This window comes from Misgurnus anguillicaudatus, chromosome 23 (assembly GCF_027580225.2).
Source record: "Misgurnus anguillicaudatus chromosome 23, ASM2758022v2, whole genome shotgun sequence".
Taxonomy (NCBI): Eukaryota; Metazoa; Chordata; class Actinopteri; order Cypriniformes; family Cobitidae; genus Misgurnus; species Misgurnus anguillicaudatus.
In genome coordinates this window covers 9973417-9993699 of record NC_073359.2, presented here as the reverse complement: position 1 = coordinate 9993699, position 20283 = coordinate 9973417, and the positions used below count along the sequence as shown (strand labels likewise).

Here is a 20283-nt window from a genome sequence, read left to right as displayed (position 1 = left end):
CCAGTTGTTTCGTTTTCAGTTTACATCCCGACCGCTGGATAGCAGTCTTATCTCTAAACTTCAATAGGCTTTATGCCCAGCTGCACTACTTTCTGAACTTCATCCAGCTCCTTGTTTCCTGTCTGCCATTATTGGACAAACTGATTAATCCAGGTGTGCCTGACCTCAGTAGTCACAACAACAATAATCAGACACACCTGGATTAATCAGTTTGTCCAATAATGGCAGACAGGAAACAAGGAGCTGGCTCAAGTTGAGAAAGTAGTGCAGCTGGGCATAAAGCCTATTGTGACAGGAAGTAAAGGTCTTCAAGGAGGACCCAGGATCCATACAGGACCTGTTTTAAATGGTCAGTCAGGTCCCTTCCTAGTTTGTTTAATTCGGGTCCCGGGTCTGATTAAAGAACCATTCAAATTAAAATGATAACTTATAAAAAACATAGTTTTAAGAATAGCAGATATCACAACTATAACGATAAAGATACAATGAACTATATCATTAGGGTCACTTTATGAAAAATTTTTATCAACTGACGAACGATAAACCATTGACAGCCAATCAATCTATTAACACTTCAAGAACTTCTGAAATGACAGACAGGGTGGAGAAGCTCATGTTGAGGTCGATAACATAAAATTACCTCAGGTATCCAGCGCTGATGCAGTTGCTGTGAAATTCACTGCGAAATGCTTTTTCTTACACCAAAAGGTAAGATATTAGATTATGCAAACTACTAGATTCACTGTGAAAAGTTACGCAAAACGCATCGTGTTGAGGATATCTGCTTGTTAACAGCATATTATACATATTATACATGTTTTACAATCCATGTATCTTTGTAAATGGGAATGTCTGCTCTGTCCATTCATGTGATAAATTGCGAGCGTTGGGGTTTTTGAAAATTTTGTCATCATACCTACTATGTTGTGATGAGCTTTGCATGGTGTGACCTCACTGGGCGCCACTGACACGAACATCGCAACGTAAATAATTAATAGCTATTGTCAATTAAGTTCAACTTTATTTATTACGTAACTGGTACGTCATGTGTTAGCTGGGTAATACACATTACAGAATGTTAATGTAAAACATTTACGATGTTTGGCCTAATCAAACGCAGAAATCAATTATTTTAAACATATTTGTAGACAGGTGAAAACTAAAGTCGAGCTGCTCATTGAATGGTGTCACGCACGTGTCAGTGAGTGGGGAGTCAGATTTGGCCCTGACCACTCAGTCAATATTAAAGATATCAAGGTTCACAGAATGTTTTTTGTGGGATGTCTTTATGTAGAAAACTGCAGATCACAAAAATTACTTAGCTGGGTTTTATAGACTGGGTCACACATAGTTCTAAAATATTTCATTTAAAAAAAATGTATACAAGCCTGGAACACATAGTAGACTATCTTTAATCCATAGCACAAGTAAAATTACATAAATATAAATAATGTGGGGTTATTTTAGTCTTAGGATTCAGAACAACCCTCCACTGTGCACAAACATGTTATTAGCTTCAAGTTTACATTTTTGTAGTGCTTAAAAAACATAGTTCAGTTTGGTGGGGCGGAGAAAAAGAGCTGCTTGAATAACACCGGCTTGAATTCAACTCATATCAGTATCTCTGCTGGAAAAGTGAAAAAGCTAATCCCTTTCTTTTCACTTTGCTTTAGGCGACAGTGCTGAAAACATAAATAGTTTTACAACTAAATTAAAAACATTTATTCGATTGATTTTTGTTGTTCTTTCTTAATTAAATTATAATGCCTTACATACTTTATAACAAATATATAATTCGTATCCTAGTATTTTCATGTATTAATATGAAAGTTGTATTTAATGTGTTTTTATGCCTTTTTATTGTTTATGTACTTGGTTTTCTTTTCTTTTCTTGTAAATCACTTTGAACTGCATTCATTTGTTTGTAAAAGTGCTATATAAATAAACATTTGGTTGATTGATTTAGTTCTGTTGTAAGTGTTTATAAATTGCGATAAAATTATTCATTTTGTTAACTACTAAGTCATGGATGTCTTTCAGCTTAAAATGAAATACAGTAAAATATTCTTTCACCTGTTAATGGTCATTTTGATGATCAAGGCAAATGCTGAAGGTAAGCTGGCCTGTATTGTTATATGAATATGAAGCACAGTGTTTGTTTATAATGCTATATGAGCTACTTTAATTTTATTTTATTTTTATCACACTATTTAATTTTCCAAAATCTATTTCAATTCTATTTCCCAATTCTAATTTTCCCAATTCCAATTTTGACACAGACATGTCCATTTGCCATGGATTGATTTCTATAACACCTTTTAAAACTTTGCATTGTATCACAGCTTTACAGTAAATATACACTCTTAAAAGTAAAGGTGCTTCACAATGCCATGGAAAAACATTTTCTGTCCAAATGGCTCCTAAAAGCACCTTTAACATGTGAAAAACCTGTATTAAAAATGTATTTAAAAAATTTATTTGGGTACCACTTGTAGTAAACTTGAACCCATCTTTGTATGAAAGTTGAGTTCAAGTTTAATACAAGTGTTAACTAAATACATTTTTAATAAAGAGATAGTATGTTAAAAGTGCATTTTAGTTCATATTCATGGTGTCTCAAAATAGCACAAATAAGTACACTTGGATAATCTTAAGAACATCTTAAGAAGTACTAAAGATTAATTTTTATTATATTAAGTACAAAATTAGAAAATAAAGCACTTTAAGTACACTATGGAACTGTACTACTTTTTCAACTGGGATGGCATCACTGTGAAGAACCTTTTAAGCACCTTAATTTTTAAGAGACAAAATTTCCATGACCAAATTGATTTTGTTTATTAGAGGCAAAATGTGCTGCAAACCTCACAAACATGATTGTAGAGGGACTCTACAAGCCTGGTGACAACTTAAAAGTTTCATGCATTCAGGGACGAAGGTTGATTTTACAAGGAGAAAATGTTATCACCTGCCAGGAAGATGGAGAATGGAGCAGCCCATTTCCTAAATGCGTAGGTAAGGCAACGCATGCGTGTTTACAGTATTTTGGCATATGTTTATACTTTTCAAAATGCTCAGATTTACAACAAGAAATTGTTTCATCTCTGTATTAAAGGGCACCTATTTCATTGCAAAAAAAATGTTTATTTGTTATAATACAAAGTGTTTGCGAGGGTACCGGTACACACATTATTTTACACATAACGTAAATTTTTGTAGTTCCAGATATCCCTGCCTTCATCAAATGCACTGATTTTGTACAAAACTCATCGATTTGATTGGCCAGCCAATCTGTACTTTGTGATTGGCCTGAATACCTCTGACGTCAGCTGGAAATGTGACGCTCCTTACCATGTTTGAAAGATTTGCTCACAATGCAATGCTGACAGGAGTTAACTTACAGGCCGTGAGTCTGAAGCGGGATGAATTATGATAATGTCGGTCTTGTCTACATCACCGATCCCATGAAGTAAACTGTTGCCTACAATCCGTGTGTTTGTTGTAGTCCAACAAATTTTTTTTACATTGGAGACGATAACTTTACTTTGTGGTTTGTACCTTTTGAATATCGTTAACATGTACTAATACACACTTACACACCAAAAGAAATGTAAAATCGTGAATTGGACAATAGGTGCTCTTTAAAAGCACATTAATGAAACATTTGTGAAGTCTGAAAGTGAAGTTATTGCTCTTGGTAACCCAAGATGACGATGGCGATGTGATTTTTTTCCAGTAAAAACTGAGTGTGATCCACCACCAAATATGAACCATATGAACGCTGATACAGTACACATCCTGAATCAAAGAAAGACTGAATACAAGTCAGGGGAGAAAGTTGAATATACCTGCTTTGCTACATACAGAATGGAGGGTGATCCCCACTTGACCTGTTTAGAAGGCAAATGGCAATGGGATTTTAAATGTATATGTAAGTATTGACACACTATGCTATACAGTACTGATCACTTTATTATGAAAACCTGTACTGCGTCACGCAATGTACTGTTGACGTGATTGGCTGTCAAATGCATTAAAAAATTGTAGATACAGTACGAGTTCTTCATATTAGTGTATCATAGATAGGGGTTCAAGATGTATCAGATTTTAAATATATTTTATTTTTATTCAAATTGAATTTACTAACTTAAAGCATTGTTGTCTTGCATACCACACCATTCAGCAAGTTATTGTATTTTCCCTTTATATCATGCAGCCCTAAGCATAGAGAACATCTAGATTTTCAGGTCATTGGTTCGATTCACATGGAACACAGATACATACTGAAAATATAAAGCTTGAATGTACTGTAAGTCACTTTGGATAAAAGTGTCTGCCAAATATGTGAATTTAATACAAATGTTTCTTTACATTATGTTGGGTTTTGTTTCAGAACCGTGTTATGCATCTGAGCCGGAAATGGATAAAAGGAACATACAACTGAAAAAAAGGAGAATCGAAAGAATGTTCATTCCACATGAGGATCACAGGACCTTTGTGTGTAAGAGTGGAAAATATCGAAAAAGAAACAGTGTTGACTTTAGACAACAGTGTCAATATGGCAAGATGACTTTGCCTGAGTGTGAATGAAATATATTGAAGGAAAAATAAATGGCTAAAACTTAATGGGCAGCAAGTAAACACTTGAGAAAATCAAAATTAAACATTCTTCCAATTCATTTCAGCCTCTTCTTCTTTCTTAAAAGTTTTCATGACAGCATGTTGTAATATTACAGTATTAATGTTTTTACCTTTGGAAACCGATTTGTACTGAAAAGTCTGTTTGCTCAAAAATATATAATTGTATAAAGTTATATAAAAATCACAATGTGTTCTTAAAATTAATTGAATAATGATATGAAATAAAAAAAATCTTTTTCAGTTAAGTTTTAATTTAAATACACATCCAGCAATTAGGAATCCACTTCGTTCATGTAACCGGGGTGCTTTAATGAAAGCGGAGAAAGTGTGAATCCATATGCAAAAGGTGTTTATTAAGTAAAATCCCATAAAGGGCCAGCAACCAAATCCAAACAGGGTTAATGCAACAAACGTAATCCAAAATACAGGCAATGTGTCAGGGCAGGCGGCAGTACAGGCAAAATCCAGATAACAGGCACAGGTCAAAAAACAGGAACAGATACAGATAAACAGGTAACAGATAAACAGATTCAGATAACAAGCAGATACAGACTAGATGTGGCGATGTAATAATCAGCATTGAACTGGAGTACAGGAAGTGGCTTTATACAAACAGACAGGAAGTGTGAAGTGAAACATGGCAGGATGTATTTCAAAATAAAAGCCAGAACAGAACAGGATGTCAAAATAAAAGTCCAAAATACAAAAATACACAGAATACAAGAAAACACAGAACAAAACCTTACAGAACCCCCCTCTAAAGGGCGACTCCCGGAGCCCAACATACACATAATAAAGTCCAATAGAGGGTGGGCGGGCGGGCCAGGACCTCTTGGCGAAGGCAGGGCAGTTCAGGAGAGGTCCTGGGTCATATGGCCAGGATGGTCCAGGAACATGGGGCAGGCTAGGACCTGGGTCATGGGGCAGGCTAGGACCTGGGTCATGGGGCAGGCTAGGACCTGGGTCATGGGGCAGGCTAGGACCTGGGTCATGGGGCAGGCGAGGACCTGGGTCATGGGGCAGGCTAGGACCTGGGTCATGGGGCAGGCTAGGACCTGGGTCATGGGGCAGGCTAGGACCTGGGTCATGGGGCAGGCTAGGACCTGGGTCATGGGGCAGGCTAGGACCTGGGTCATGGGGCAGGCTAGGACCTGGGTCATGGGGCAGGCTAGGACCTGGGTCATGGGGCAGGCTAGGACCTGGGTCATGGGGCAGGCTAGGACCTGGGTCATGGGGCAGGCTAGGACCTGGGTCATGGGGCAGGCTAGGACCTGGGTCATGGGGCAGGCTAGGACCTGGGTCATGGGGCAGGCTAGGACCTGGGTCATGGGGCAGGCTAGGACCTGGGTCATGGGGCAGGCTAGGACCTGGGTCATGGGGCAGGCTAGGACCTGGGTCATGGGGCAGGCAAGGACCTGGTTCATAGGGCAGGCTAGGACCTGGGTCATGGGGCAGGCTAGGACCTGGGTCATGGGGCAGGCTAGGACCTGGGTCATGGGGCAGGCTGGGACCTGGAACACAAGGAGAGGAAGGGTCCGAGCACACTTCGGCCTCCGCCTTGGTATCTTCTGCCTCCTCCCTGTGTCCGGGTACTACCCCCCCAAAAAAAAAACTTGGGAAAGCTTCCACTGTCCAAGGTGGGGATATTTCAGATGGTGCACCAGACGAATCAAGTGAGCCAGGTGAATCAGATGAGCCAGGTGAGTCAGATAAGACAGGGGAGCCAGGTGAGCCAGACGAATCATGTGAATCAGGTGAGACAGACGAATCAGATGGGACAGGTGAATCAGGCAGGACAGACGAATCAGATGAATCAGAAGAATCAGAGGAGTCGGGCGGATTAGGTGAATCAGGCAGATCAGGCGAATCAGGCAGATCAGGCGAATCAGGCAGATCAGGCAGATCAGATGAGTCGAGCAGATCAGATGAGTCGAGCAGATCAGATGAGTCGGGCAGATCAGATGAGTCGGGCAGCTCAGATGAGTCGGGCAGCTCAGATGAGACGTGCAGCTCAGATGAGACGGGCAGCTCAGATGAGACGGGCAGCTCAGATGAGACTGGCAGCTCAGATGAGACGGGCAGATCAGATGAGACGGGCAGATCAGATGAGACGGGCAGATCAGATGAGACGGGCAGATCAGATGAGACGGGCGGGTCAGATGAGACGGGCGGGTCAGATGAGACGGGCGGGTCAGATGAGACGGGCAGGTCAGATGAGACGGGCAGGTCAGATGAGTCAAGTGGTTCAGGTTCAGGGTCTTGAGGAACCTCGGAAACAACAGAGCAGAAGGCAGACCAGACGCACCAAAGGGCTATGGCAAATTCTGAAATAACAGAGTCAATGAGACATACCTTTGGGGTTGTCAGTTCAGGCAGGGCGGCCATCTTGACGGAAGGTGCAGGGTGTACAATAGCTCTCATTAATGCAGGTGTGGTGGTGATGATGGCTCTCTGAAGTTCAGGTGCAGGGATGATGGTGGCTCTCTCGAGAACTGGTGTGGGTGCAGAAACAGGCAGGATGGCGGCCATTTTGGGAACAGGCAGGGTGGCGGCCATTTTAGGGACAGGCAGGATGGCGGCCATTTTGTGAACTGGCATGGTGGCGGCCATTTTAGGGACAGGCAGGGTGGCGGCCATTTTGGGAGCAGGCATGGTGGCGGCCATTTTGTGAACAGGCATGGACAGAACAGGCATGACTTGGCTTTGTGTGTTGTGAATAGCTTCTGAAGGTGTATCCGCAACACCCACAGTGAAGGGGGAACCACACAACAGCAACGCAAAGTCAATATATTGCTCCAGAGACCAGACAGACATATCACGTGGCATACACAGACGCAACCATTCATCCAACGCATTGTAAAAAATGGGTTTCAGAGTGTCCTCATCAAAATGTACCTGATTTGATAATTCCAGAAAGTCTTGAACATAATCCTCAATGGGCCGGTGGTTCTGACGGAGTGCAAGTAGTGCATAAACAGGTTTCATGGTGCTGGTGGGAAGTTACAAACCTTCGCTGGATTCCGGGTTATGGCTGATTATTCTGTAACCGGGGTGCTTTAATGAAAGCGGAGAAAGTGTGAATCCATATGCAAAAGGTGTTTATTAAGTAAAATCCCATAAAGGGCCAGCAACCAAATCCAAACAGGGTTAATCCAACAAACGTAATCCAAAATACAGGCAATGTGTCAGGGCAGGCGGCAGTACAGGCAAAATCCAGATAACAGGCACAGGTCAAAAAACAGGAACAGATACAGATAAACAGGTAACAGATAAACAGATTCAGATAACAAGCAGATACAGACTAGATGTGGCGATGTAATAATCAGCATTGAACTGGAGTACAGGAAGTGGCTTTATACAAACAGACAGGAAGTGTGAAGTGAAACATGGCAGGATGTATTTCAAAATAAAAGCCAGAACAGAACAGGATGTCAAAATAAAAGTCCAAAATACAAAAATACACAGAATACAAGAAAACACAGAACAAAACCTTACAGTTCACTTGAGTTTTTAAATATTTAAAAATATTTAATTTAGTTAAAAATTAAGAACTAAAGGTCTTGATTCATGACATAAAAACAATAAGATGGGCTTCTCTTATTCTGAATGTAAAGAGATAGTTTATGTCAAAATGCAAATTTGCTGTTAATTTAATTGTTTATTACCAGTAGTAAAAATAATTTTCAGTTTCTTGCATACGGATTGTTTTGCTCCATAAGACCTTAAAATGTTTTCAGGAGCTGCGGTATCTGCATTTTGTACTGTAAAAAAACAGCACCTGAGGATGTGCATTTTATCAAGAACTCTATTTTCAGCTATAGATTGTTCTTTAATGTTTTACTGAAGAAACAAATGTTGGACGGCCTAGGTATAAGTAAAATAACTATTCCTTTACAACAATCCACTGTGAGGAGCTTCTTGATCTCTGCTTCATTTCAGTTCTCAGAGTTTTTCGTTGTGAATGTTAACCCCCGTGTCAAAGAGATGCAACACACGTTCAATCCCTTACGTAAATGTTTTGCCTTTTGTTCACACGTTTCGAAAATGTTACGACAATGTTACCAAAGTCCCAAGTCCCTTTTTTAGGAGCGATGCCAGGGTCAATTTCAGGACATGTTTGCATTCACACAGAAGGGACTTCTGAATTTTCTGGGATCAACACATTCTGTTATAAAGGTTTTTGTGATACAATAATCAAACAGTTTTGCTGTTATGCAAAGACAATGGTTTATTTTCACAACTTGTTTACTGATTTTCTAGCAATGTGTTGTGAAATATGTGCCGACTTTGTCCAGTTATCAAATAATAAGGGTTTGTGTATTACATTTATGGCATTTTTTGGTTCAGCACCGGTCCAGGTCGGTTCTAAACTCACTGGCTATGTTTACATGCACGCTATTTGGCTGAATTTAATCCAATTGAAGGTAATGACAATACAGTTTTCATGCACCCTAAACATTGCATTCTGATTAAAATGTTTGTTTACATGTACTTTCTACACTCACCTAAAGGATTATTAGGAACACCATACTAATACTGTGTTTGACCCCCTTTCGCCTTCAGAACGGCCTTATTTCTACGTGGCATTGATTCAACAAGATGCTGAAAGCATTCTTTAGAAATGTTGACCTATATTGATAGGATAGCATCTTGCAGTTGATGGAGATTTGTGGGATGCACATCCAGGGCACGAAGCTCCCTTTCCACCACATCTCAAAGATGCTCTATTGGGTTGAGATCTGGTGACTGTGGGGGCCATGTTAGTACAGTGAACTCATTGTCATGTTTAAGAAAACAATTTGAAATGATTTGAGCTTTGTGACATGGTGTATTATCCTGTTGGAAGTAGCCATCAAAGGATAGGTACATGGTGCTCATAAAGGGATGGACAGGGTCAGAAACAATGCTCAGGTAGGCCGTGACATTTGAATGATGCCCAATTGGCACTAAGGGGCCTAAAGTGTGCCAAGAAAACCTCTCCCACACCATTACACCATTGCATTAATGAGAAACTGAACAGGTGTTCCTAATAATCCTTTAGGTTAGTGTATATAATCCGAACCAAACAGCCAGGGTTGCTATAGCTTCGCGTATAAAAACCCTCCAATGACTATTCACAGCCCAAATACCAAAAACTAATGAACTATTGAGTCCTTTAAAGGGACACTCCACTTTTTTTGAAAATATGCTCATTTTTCAGCTCCCCTAGAGTTAAACATTAGATTTTTACAGTTTTGGAATCCATTCCGCCGATCTCTGGGTCTGGGGTAACACTTTTAGCATACTGTACCTTAGCATAATCCATTGAATCTGATTAGACCATTAGCATCGTGCTAAAAAAATAACCAAAGAGTTTAGATATTTTTCCTATTTAAAACTTGACTCTTCTGTAGTTACACCATGTACTAAGAACTACGAAAAATTAAAAGTTGCGATTTTCTAGGTCGTCATGCAACGTTAATAATTAATAGCTAATGTCAATATAATAAACTTTATTTATACCCCCTGCAAGCCTAGTACTTACACATAACCTAATAGACGTTACATTACTAAACACTCATGTACAACATACATACAACAATTATGCACAGCAGGCTGCAACGCGGCAGTTCAGGATGTAAATGTAAAACATTTATGATGTTTAATCAAATGCAGTTTAGTCAAAAACACAATAAAAACATGCATTACACTGTCTAAGGCTTTGATTAATTTTCGCAACACTTTTTTTTAACGGAAATTAATTATTTTAAACGTTTGTAGACAGGCGAAAACTAAAGTCGAGCCCCTGTCATTGAGTGGGATGTCACGCGCGTGCCAGCAAGTGGAAGTCAGATTCTGGCCCTGACCAGTCAGTCAATATTAAAGATATCAGGGTTCAAAACATGTTTTTTATATTGTGTGAGATGTTTTTATGTAAAAAGCTGCAAATCACAAAAATGACTTTAGCTGGGTTTTCATCGACAAGGTCACATATAGATCCATACATACATAAACGTATAGCATAAGTACATTTACATAATAAAGAATAGGCGGTTATCTTAGTGTTTGGATTCAGAATCAAACAACCATCCACTGTCCACAAACATGTTATTTGTTCAGTTTGGTGGGGCGGGGAAAAAGAGTGGATGGGTACAGTACTATTTACATTTCACTTAAATAACACAGGCTTGAATTCAACTCATATCAGTATCTCTGCTGAGAAAACTGAAAAAGGTAATCCCTTTCTTTTTACTTTGCTTTAAGCGACACTGCAACTGTTTTGTTCTGTTAAGTCTTTATAAATTGTGATAAAAATGACAGCATCAGCCATTTAATAAACAAATCTCCAACTGTTATAATGTTTTTCAGCTTAAAATGAAATTCAGTTTGATCTTTCACATATTAATGGTCATTTTAATGACCAAAACAAATGCTGAAGGTAAGCTGTATTGTTATATGAATTGGACACACTGCCTAAATAAAGATGTTTATTTATAATCGTACGGTGGCCCTGAAGTGCAAACCACAACAACAAATTACTAAACAACCACAACAAATTAAAAAACAACAACACATTAAAAAAACACTACAACAAATTAAAAAACACAACAACAAATTAAAAAACACTACAGCAAATTAAAAAAAACACTAAAAAAAATAAAAAAACACTACAGCAAATAAAAAAAAACACTACAGCAAATTAAAAAAAACTACTGCAAATTAAAAAAAACACTACAGCAAATTAAAAAACACTACAGCAAATTAAAAAAACACCACAACAAATTAAACAACAACAAATTAAAAAAAACACTACAGCAAATTAAAAACCACTACAGCAAATAAAAAAATACTACAACAAAATAAAAAACAAATACAAAAAAAACAGCAAGTCAAAAAACACTACAGCAAATTAAAAAACACAACTACAAATTAAAAAACACAACAACAAATTAAAATCACAACTACAAATTAATTAATTTGCTGTAGTGTTTTTTTAATTTGTTGTTGTTTTTTAATTTGTTGCAGTGTTTTTTAATTTGTTGTTGTTGTTTAGTAATTTGTTGTTGTGGTTTGCACTTCAGGGCCACCGTACCCTATTAGTTTTGGACAACGATTAATCTCATACAAAATAAAAGTATGTTTATGAGTTTGTGCTGTGTGTAATTATTATGTATATATAGACGCACACACACACACACACACACATTTATGTATGTATTTAAGAAACATTTACATGTGCATATATATTTATTTATTTATTTATTTTTTATATTCTATATTATACATAAAAAAATGATTTCTTGAATATTTCTTACATAATATTTACACACAGCAAAAACCCATATATTATGCAAAAAATTACTTTTATTTTACACTAAATCCTATTGTTTTATGGCTACTTTAAATATAAACTGGACCACAATTTATGGTGTATTTGATTTTCCAATTCTACTCCACTGTCTAGTATTTACAATACAATATGAGAAAGTAAAAGTTTAAAGCCATTTTATGTTAAACAGGAACATACAGCATCTCAACAAAACTAGAACAGCTACCTTTCTGCTAATGGTTCAAATTTTGTCTGTTAGCACCTTTTAAGTTACTTAATATAATATAAAATGTACATTGAATTATAGTAGTTCATATCTGTCTAAACAGACCATCAATCAGTTGTGTTCATAAAAAGTTTTGTGTTCACAGAAGTCATCTGTCAGGAGCAGGAACTCAATAATGTTCAGATTTTAATGGGACATCCCGGGATCACTCCACCTTATACATCTGGACATGTCTTAGTTTTCAAATGCACTGATGTCAACATGAAGTTGTATGGCCACCGGGCCATTGAATGCCAGTCAGATGGAAACTGGGAGAACCCATATCCACAATGTCAAGGTAGAGATGCTGCTGTTTCTTTTAAAAATGATCAAACTGGATTTTTTTCTCAGTATTTCGGCATATGTTAATACTTTTTAAAATGCTCAGATTTACAACAACCAGAAATCGTTTCATCTTTGTATTAACAGCACATTAATGAAACATTTGTGAAGTCTAAAAGTGACGTAATTGCTCTTGGTAACCCAAAATGACGATGCTATATTTTCAGTGATAAAAACTGATTGTGAGCCACCACCAAATATGAACCATAAGAACGCAGATACATTACACCTGCTGGATCAAAGAAAGACTGAATACAAGTCAGGGGAGAAAGTTGAATACACCTGCCTTGCTACATACACTATGGAGGGTGATCCCCACATGACCTGTGCACAAGGCAAATGGGAAGGACATTTTACATGTATAGGTAAGTACTGACACATTTTTCGTAAAATTAGCATTTTCAAACTGCCTCCCAGTGACTAAGCTGAGAGTACACTGTGACTGCCCAGCTGTGATGATCGTCCTTTTGATTTCTTGCTATTGATCTACTATATTTGAAAGAAGGAAGTTTTGCTCCCAGTAGTATTGGGTTTGGGGTGAAGAATATGTAGTCATCATCAGTCATTACTACTGAAATGTTTCGTTTAGATAACTTACTGTCGCTCACATGGTATAGCAACACAAAGGTCACTGGTTTGATTCACATGAAACACAGATACATACATTTAAATGCAAATGTTTCTTTACATTATGTTGGGTTTTGTTTCAGAACCGTGTTATGCATCTCAGCCGGAAATGGATAAAAGGAACATACAACTGAGAAAAAGTGAATTTGAAAGAATGTACGTTCCACATTTGGATCACCTAACCTTTGTGTGTAAGAGTGGAAAATATCGAAAAAGAAACAGTGTTCACTTTAGACAACAGTGTCAATATGGCAAGATGACTTTGCCTGAGTGTGAATAAAATATATTGAAGGAAAAATAAATGGCTAAAACTTAATGGGCAGCAAGTAAACACTTGAGAAAACAAAATTTAACATTCCTCCAATTCATTTCAGTCTCTTCTGGATTTCTTTCTTAAAAGTAAAATGTTCTAGATGACGGCATGTCGTAATTTCCATAATTAAAAGATGACTACTGCAGCATTAATGTTTTTACCTTTGTACTGAAGAGTCTGTTTGCACAAAAATATATAATTGTGTAAAGTTATATAAAAATCACCATAAGTGTTCTTAAAATTAATTTAATTATGTCTTGAAATAATTTTTTTTAATATGTAATATTTGGGTTACGTTTAAATTTAAATGCACATCCAGCAATTATGAACCCACTTTGGTCACTTGAGTTTTTGAGAAATAGTTTCTAAATATATATAAAAAACGATTTATTTAGTTAAAAATTAAGAACTAAAAGTCTCGATTCATGACATAAAAACAATAAGATGGGCTTTTCTTATTCTGAATATAAAGGGATAGTTTACGTCAAAATGCAAATTTGCTGTTAATTTAATTGTTTATTACCAGCAGTAATTGTGTACATAATTTCCAACTCTGGCATTTTTTGGTCTAGAAGCCTAATTTTGGTCTTGTTTTAAAGAAGACACTTTACAGTTTTTTACGTAAGTGTAAATAAGAAAGAATGTTATAGCAGTTTAAAGTTATTGTAATAAATAAAAATAATGCAGTATAGTATTATTTTATACATAAAAAACGAGGTTTGTGTTGGTTAGCTGCATACTCTGTCACAAATTAATAAATTACAGTCACTGCATTATTATTACTGCTAAAAGGTTTTAAAATATGAAAACTACATTCTTAGACCTTTCTATATAGTTTGTCATGATAGATTAAAATTTACATGAAAAATATTGAAGTAAATTGCGGGTGTCCTGCTCACAAGACAGTGCCAGTTAAGTTAAAGACCTTAAAATGTTGTCAGGAGCTGGATCATTCTACAGAAAAGGTGGGTGATGGAAATCTGCTTAAATGAACTTCTTTCAACATACCCAAAACTTCTTTAATACCATTAACTAACTTAATCTATTTTTAACTTTTAAATACATTTTAATAAAGAATCCATGAGTCATGTATTTGTCATTGGTGTTACCTGTGATTTAAACAACATTAATATTGATACTAAATATTTTTTCTTATTACAGCTTGTGTATTTAGTTAAAGGTTGAGTAGAGGAATGATAACAGAAAGAAAAATAATTGATTATTAATATTTGTTTATTAAATTCTTCATCTTTACCTAGCATTGTATGAAATTATTTGATTCTCAGTTTGACTTTTTTCTTTAAAACCAACAAAAAAAAAAAAATATTCAAGCAAAGACTGAAATATCAACAATGTCTTACATCCCATATCAACAACAAAGTATTACTAGAAAGTACAAGAAAATACATTCATAACACCAAAACTTGGTTTAACACCAATGACACAATGTAACACCTATGACAAAATTAGAATATAATAATAGATAATGAATACGATAAAACTTATAAACTTTCATAAAATTTTCAATCTTGTTTTGTTTGTATGCTTTTATGTTGGTCAGTTAAAGGAATAGTGCTTAGAAAGTACTCATTTAAGTAACACTAATGACGGTAACACCAATGATGGTAACACCAATGACAATTTACAGAAAAAAACTACTATTTTAACAAAATGGCTGCCATTAGCCATGTGCTATTTCATCAGAGATGTAACAATCACATACTTATTCAGTATAATGTATTTTTATGTAAATATCTTAGCACTCCCAGCTATAAAAAAAAAGAAAGAGTAACACTAATGACATCCAAAAAATCTTCAAAATTCTTAGATATATCATGATATTTTGGACAAATAAGGTAAGACATCTCACAAACCTTATGCCTTCCTCCACTGAACTTCTTTCACTGACCTTTTGACCCATGAATAACTTCAAAGAGCTGATGCATTGTTTCAAAATAAAAGTGCTTTGGGTAGGGTAACACCAATGGCATAAATTTGGTGGACAAATATTTATTTGATAATATTCATATTAATATTGTATTTTTACCATTGTGGGCAAACTAACACCAACAATGTCATCTTTGGACAACAGCCATTTTCACACACAGATTACAGAAAATTCACAAAGAATGTGTCCATTTGTTCACATATGCCTCATAAAGACACGTGACATGATGTGTAGTCATTGTGTGCTTGGTGAAAATTTTCAGCTGCGTCTCAAGTTTGCTTATTATCTGCATTTATCTCACGTTTCATTTGTGAACAATCTCATTGGCAAATAGTGAGGATCTCCTTGATCTCTGCTTCATTTCAGTTTGCAGAGTTTTCTGTTGTAAAAGGTTAACCCTCGTGTCAAAGAGATTCTACACACGTCCTCTCTAGGACAAAGCCCTTACGGAAAATTATTTGCCTTTTGTTCACACGTTTCGGAAATGTTACGGCAAAGTCCCAAGTCCCCTTTTCCAGGAGCCATGCCAGGATCAATTTGAGGACATGTTTGCATTCACACAAAAGGGACTTCTGCATTTTTATAAAGGTTTGTGTGATACAATAATCAAACATTTTTGCTGTTGAGCATATAGACACAAGTTGGCACCAGGGATATTTTGGACAAAGTTGTGGCACTATTTTTTAATGTTCAATTACAGCGCATAAAAAACAAAATCAATTTCAAACTTCAGCACCAATATATTTACAGCATTTTAAAGTTACATTGAGACCTCCACAGAGATTATATATGCGGTAATAAAACAATTATCCACAGGAAAAGTATTAAAATTATATACACCTTACAAAAGAAAAGATACAAAATATGTACATGGTAAACAAGTTCAAGCAAAAGTAAAAGACTCACAAGCACACAGTTTTGTTTTTTCTGATGCGAATATTTTAAGGCACTATAGACAGAGCATTCGCCAATGTCTGGATGGCACGGAGAGGATCTACAATGTCTTTCATTTTGTCACGCCTCAGCACCCAATCTGGAGCAAACCTGAATATAGAAGTATAAAGAGCATATTAAATGCAATGCTTCTTTAATGAACTTTAATGAAGTATTACAGACATAAACATCACACTGTAAAAACTTAACTCAAACCATTTAAGGAAACCGGTTGCCTTAAACCGTTTAAGTTTTAAAACACATACATTTAAGTACTGTGAACTTCAGTCATGTGCAAATATGCACTGATATTTAAGTAGCGTGAACTTAAATATAAGTACACAACTGCACATGACTCAATGTTTTAAGTTTACAGTATTAGGGTGATTCTCACAAAACCATTGAAACACCATGGCACTAATGATTTTAGCTTTAAAATGTGTAATAAAGTAACATTAAAAATCATCAGAATTAACACAATACTGTGTTCTACCTTGCACAATGTGTGATTTCAACATAAGAATTTATAATTGTAAATTTTATCTCATTTTCTGCTGAAATTCTCATTACCGCAATGTGTCCGGCTGTGTTTGAACATGCGTTATGTTGTAATTTAATCAAATTAACACAAAAATATTAAGAAAAATAAATAAATGGATGTTTTGCTAGACTACTTTAGATGACAGAAAAAATATTTACTGAATATTCATGTATAATAATAATGAAGAAAAATTAGGAAAAAGATGTGTCCATGCCTGATGTTCTCATCCTCCGCAACACTTTTTGAGAACAGTTTAAGTACACATACAGAATTTTAATAAAGTTTGATTTTGAGTGACCAAGCACATGGACCAGTTACTTCAAGATGGCTACCAGGTAAGATCATTTTTTTACAGTTAATTTGAAATATTGTCTTGTCAGAATGCTTACACGACATTTTGATTATCATTACCGCAACCGATGCTTATCAAATGTTAATTTAATTATAATACTTTGATTTTAAATGCATGTGCAGAATCTCCAAATTATGTTCTTTCAGGTTTGTCATGTCATTTTGAAAATATGTCAGTGTTGATGTTTTCTGACTGTTGCGGTAATGAGATTTTTTAGGACTAATTTTTTTAATTATGTTACAAAAAGTGTTAAATGATATGTAAAAGTTTTTAAAATAATGTTCCCATTTACTCCAGACTTTGTTTTTCAATGTCTGGTGGGAAAAAAGTAAATTTAAGCAATTTTTACATTTTCATGCTTGACATTTTTAAAACCAAGTTTTCGTAAGAATCACCCATTAAATGTATGTGTTTTAAAACTTAAATGGTTTAATGCAACCGGTTTCCTTAAATGGTGAGAGTCGAGTTAACTTTTAGGTTTTACAGTGCAGAAATTTGCTCTAATTTAACCCTGGAGAACCCTTTTCTTAACATTGGCCAAATTTGACCCTGGGGTTCTTCAAGGTTAAGAACCCCTTTTGTTCAGAGCCGGATGCAATGATGCAAAGACGTACCTGGCTACTGGTTTGGATTTGCGAGGAGTAGCTTGTGGAAGGAAACTTCCATTTAGAGAGGCATTCATTTTCTGTTTGACCTTGGTTCTCTCGGCGTCCATTTTGCATTTTCGAAGCGTGAGCCGACAGATGCTGCGAATACGATCTGAAGTGTTGGGCAGATTTCGCACCTCCTACACATCAAAACAAAGAAAATAAAAAAAATGTAAGGTCTGTAGATTTCTTGTAAAAACACCAATCAAAAGTATCCAAACTGTTAAATGTGTCATGTTACCAAAAAATTTAAACAAAAAAAATTTGACTTTTATTTCAGTTTTATTGAATGAAATGTAATTATGCCAAAGATCCCATCGAGCTTAGTAACTAAAATGAAAGCTGAAACCTTCCTTTAGGAAAATACCCACCATTGCTCTCCTCTCATCTTGGACTAACAAAACCAAGAGGAAACAGGCCTTGGTAAAGATGCTACCGCCTTTTTCTGCCACTTTATCTCCAGCCTTCTCCCGGTAGATCTGCAGGAGATACAGCAGTGTTTCTACAGAGTCCTCCACAGCATAAACGGCATCAATGGTTCTGTTGTACTGCAAGGAAAAAACAAAGGTTAATACACATGAGACTCCAAATAAAAATCATACACTAACAATAAATTCCAAACACGTCTTGAAACCCAAAAATGTGTACAGGGTATAGATTAATCCAGGACTAGGCCTTAGTTATATTAGGACATTTAAGTACAAACATATTACAATACTGGTGGACATCTTGGGCCAAAACAATGGCATTGCTATATGTTAAAGGTGCAGTGTGTAATTTTTAGAAGGATCTCTTGACAGAAATGCAAAATAATATACAAAACTATATTATCTGGGGTGTATAAAGACCTTTCATAATGAACCGTTATGAGTTACCTTAGAATGAGACGTTTTTAATCTATATACACAGAGGGTCCCCTTACATGAAAGTTGCCATTTTGTGACCTGATTTTTCTACAGAGGCCCTTAACGGACAATTTTTTTACTAAGTTGTCTCCGACGATGACATGTTTGTTTGGTGGCGGCTACCGTAGCTTCTCTATGTGTTTCTAAAGTGAGGGGTGAGCAGTGGACTAAGCCGTTGGTTGCAATTCGCAACCTCACCACTAGACGGCGCTAAAATTTACACACTGCACCTTTAAAGGGGACATTTCACAAGACTTTTTTAAGATGTCAAATAAATCTTTGTTGTCCCCAGAATACATATGTGATGTTATAATGAATTATGTGGTATTTTGAGCTGAAACATGTTAAAGGACAAGTTCGGTATTTTACACTTAAAGCCCTATTTTCAGATTGTTATGATGAAATAGAACGGTTTTGACTGAAATTTCGACATATACGGCTGCCCCGAGAATTTTGGGGTGTTTGTGTTTCAGCTCCTACCTTTACAATGGGTTTAATGGTGCACTGGAACAATCCTTTCTAAAATGCATTAAACTTTCGTTTACAAAGACGTGAAACTCACCGAGTGGTCAGGGGTGTTCACTGGTATGCTCACACAAAAATTGCATTTGAAAGTTTAATGCATGTTAGGAAGGATTGTTCCAGTGCACCATTAAACCCATTGTAAAGGTAGGAGCCCAAAAATTCTCGGGGCAGCCGTATATGTCGAAACCTCAGTCAAAACCGTTCCACCCCATCACAAACAATCCGAAAACAGGGCTTCAAGTGCAAAATACCGAACTTGTCCTTTAAAATTGCCACTTTTAGGTGTGTAGGTATGAGCAAAAATATCCTTTTAAAGGTGCAGTGTGTACATTTTTGCGGCATCTAGTGGTGAGGTTGCGAAACCACCCCTTTAAGTTTAACATACAGCCCTACCCTGGACATCAAAAACATTACTGTTTTTTGTAATGAGTTGACAGCCATTACTAAGAGACAACATACTTTGGATAAGTTGAGAAGGACTTGAATGGATAAGGTGATGGTCTCCATTGAAGGCACACTTCTGTTACAGTTCCTTATCAGAGTAAAGATGGTGCGCGTCGCTCCGCTTTCAACAAGCCGTTCACAGCACTCTGGTGAAAGTCTGGTGGCGGTTTCTTCATGCATGAAAAAAACATCAAGTCAGTTTTCAATATTACCACACTCCTGACCTCCTAAATGTGTGATAAAATCACCTTACCCAAATGTTGTAAGGCTGCAAGAATGTATGCGTAATTTTGGTATCCGAGCAGGTAGCTCAGCGCCGTGGTGGTCTTGTTACACAGCTTGTCCTCTTCCTTTACGTTTCGATTTATTTCTCTGAAACGTCGCCTGATGGAAATGACTTTGCTTGTGTCGTGAAGTTTTCTTGAACGATGTCCTCTCCAGAGTGCCTTAAAACGAAGCATTAAAAAAGGTTTTGTGGCTTTTATTCAATG

The 20283-nt window shown here is 36.6% G+C and overlaps 2 protein-coding genes across 2 annotated transcripts in view; one reads left to right on the top strand and one right to left on the bottom strand.

Moving 5' to 3' along the window:
- Positions 1–2025: 2025 nt before the first annotated feature.
- LOC141359646 (complement factor H-related protein 2-like) lies at positions 2026–13552 on the top strand. Its single transcript, XM_073862414.1, has 4 exons — positions 2026–2113; positions 12322–12513; positions 12725–12922; positions 13268–13552. Exons 1-4 carry the CDS (start codon positions 2026–2028, stop codon positions 13462–13464), a joined length of 675 nt encoding a protein of 224 aa, XP_073718515.1. The 3' UTR covers positions 13465–13552.
- A 589-nt stretch (positions 13553–14141) lies between these two features.
- aspm (assembly factor for spindle microtubules) overlaps positions 14142–20283 on the bottom strand; it is a 31821-nt gene continuing 25679 nt past the window's right edge. Inside the window, exons 26-30 of the mRNA XM_055217895.2 lie at positions 20046–20238; positions 19808–19962; positions 18290–18466; positions 17886–18058; positions 14142–16489 (exon numbers count right to left, since the gene is read on the bottom strand). Coding sequence (XP_055073870.2) covers positions 16387–16489; positions 17886–18058; positions 18290–18466; positions 19808–19962; positions 20046–20238 — 801 coding nt within the window. The 3' untranslated portion in view covers positions 14142–16386. The remainder of the gene's footprint in view (positions 16490–17885; positions 18059–18289; positions 18467–19807; positions 19963–20045; positions 20239–20283) is intronic.

Bases quoted from the DNA above. Each gene is read 5' to 3' on its own strand.
- LOC141359646 (XM_073862414.1), top strand. From the start codon at position 2,026: ATGGATGTCTTTCAGCTTAAAATGAAATACAGTAAAATATTCTTTCAC. The intron at 2,114-12,321 runs GTAAGCTGGCCT...TTGTGTTCACAG, and splicing joins GATCAAGGCAAATGCTGAAG to AAGTCATCTGTCAGGAGCAG. The intron at 12,514-12,724 runs GTAGAGATGCTG...CTATATTTTCAG, and splicing joins CCCATATCCACAATGTCAAG to TGATAAAAACTGATTGTGAG.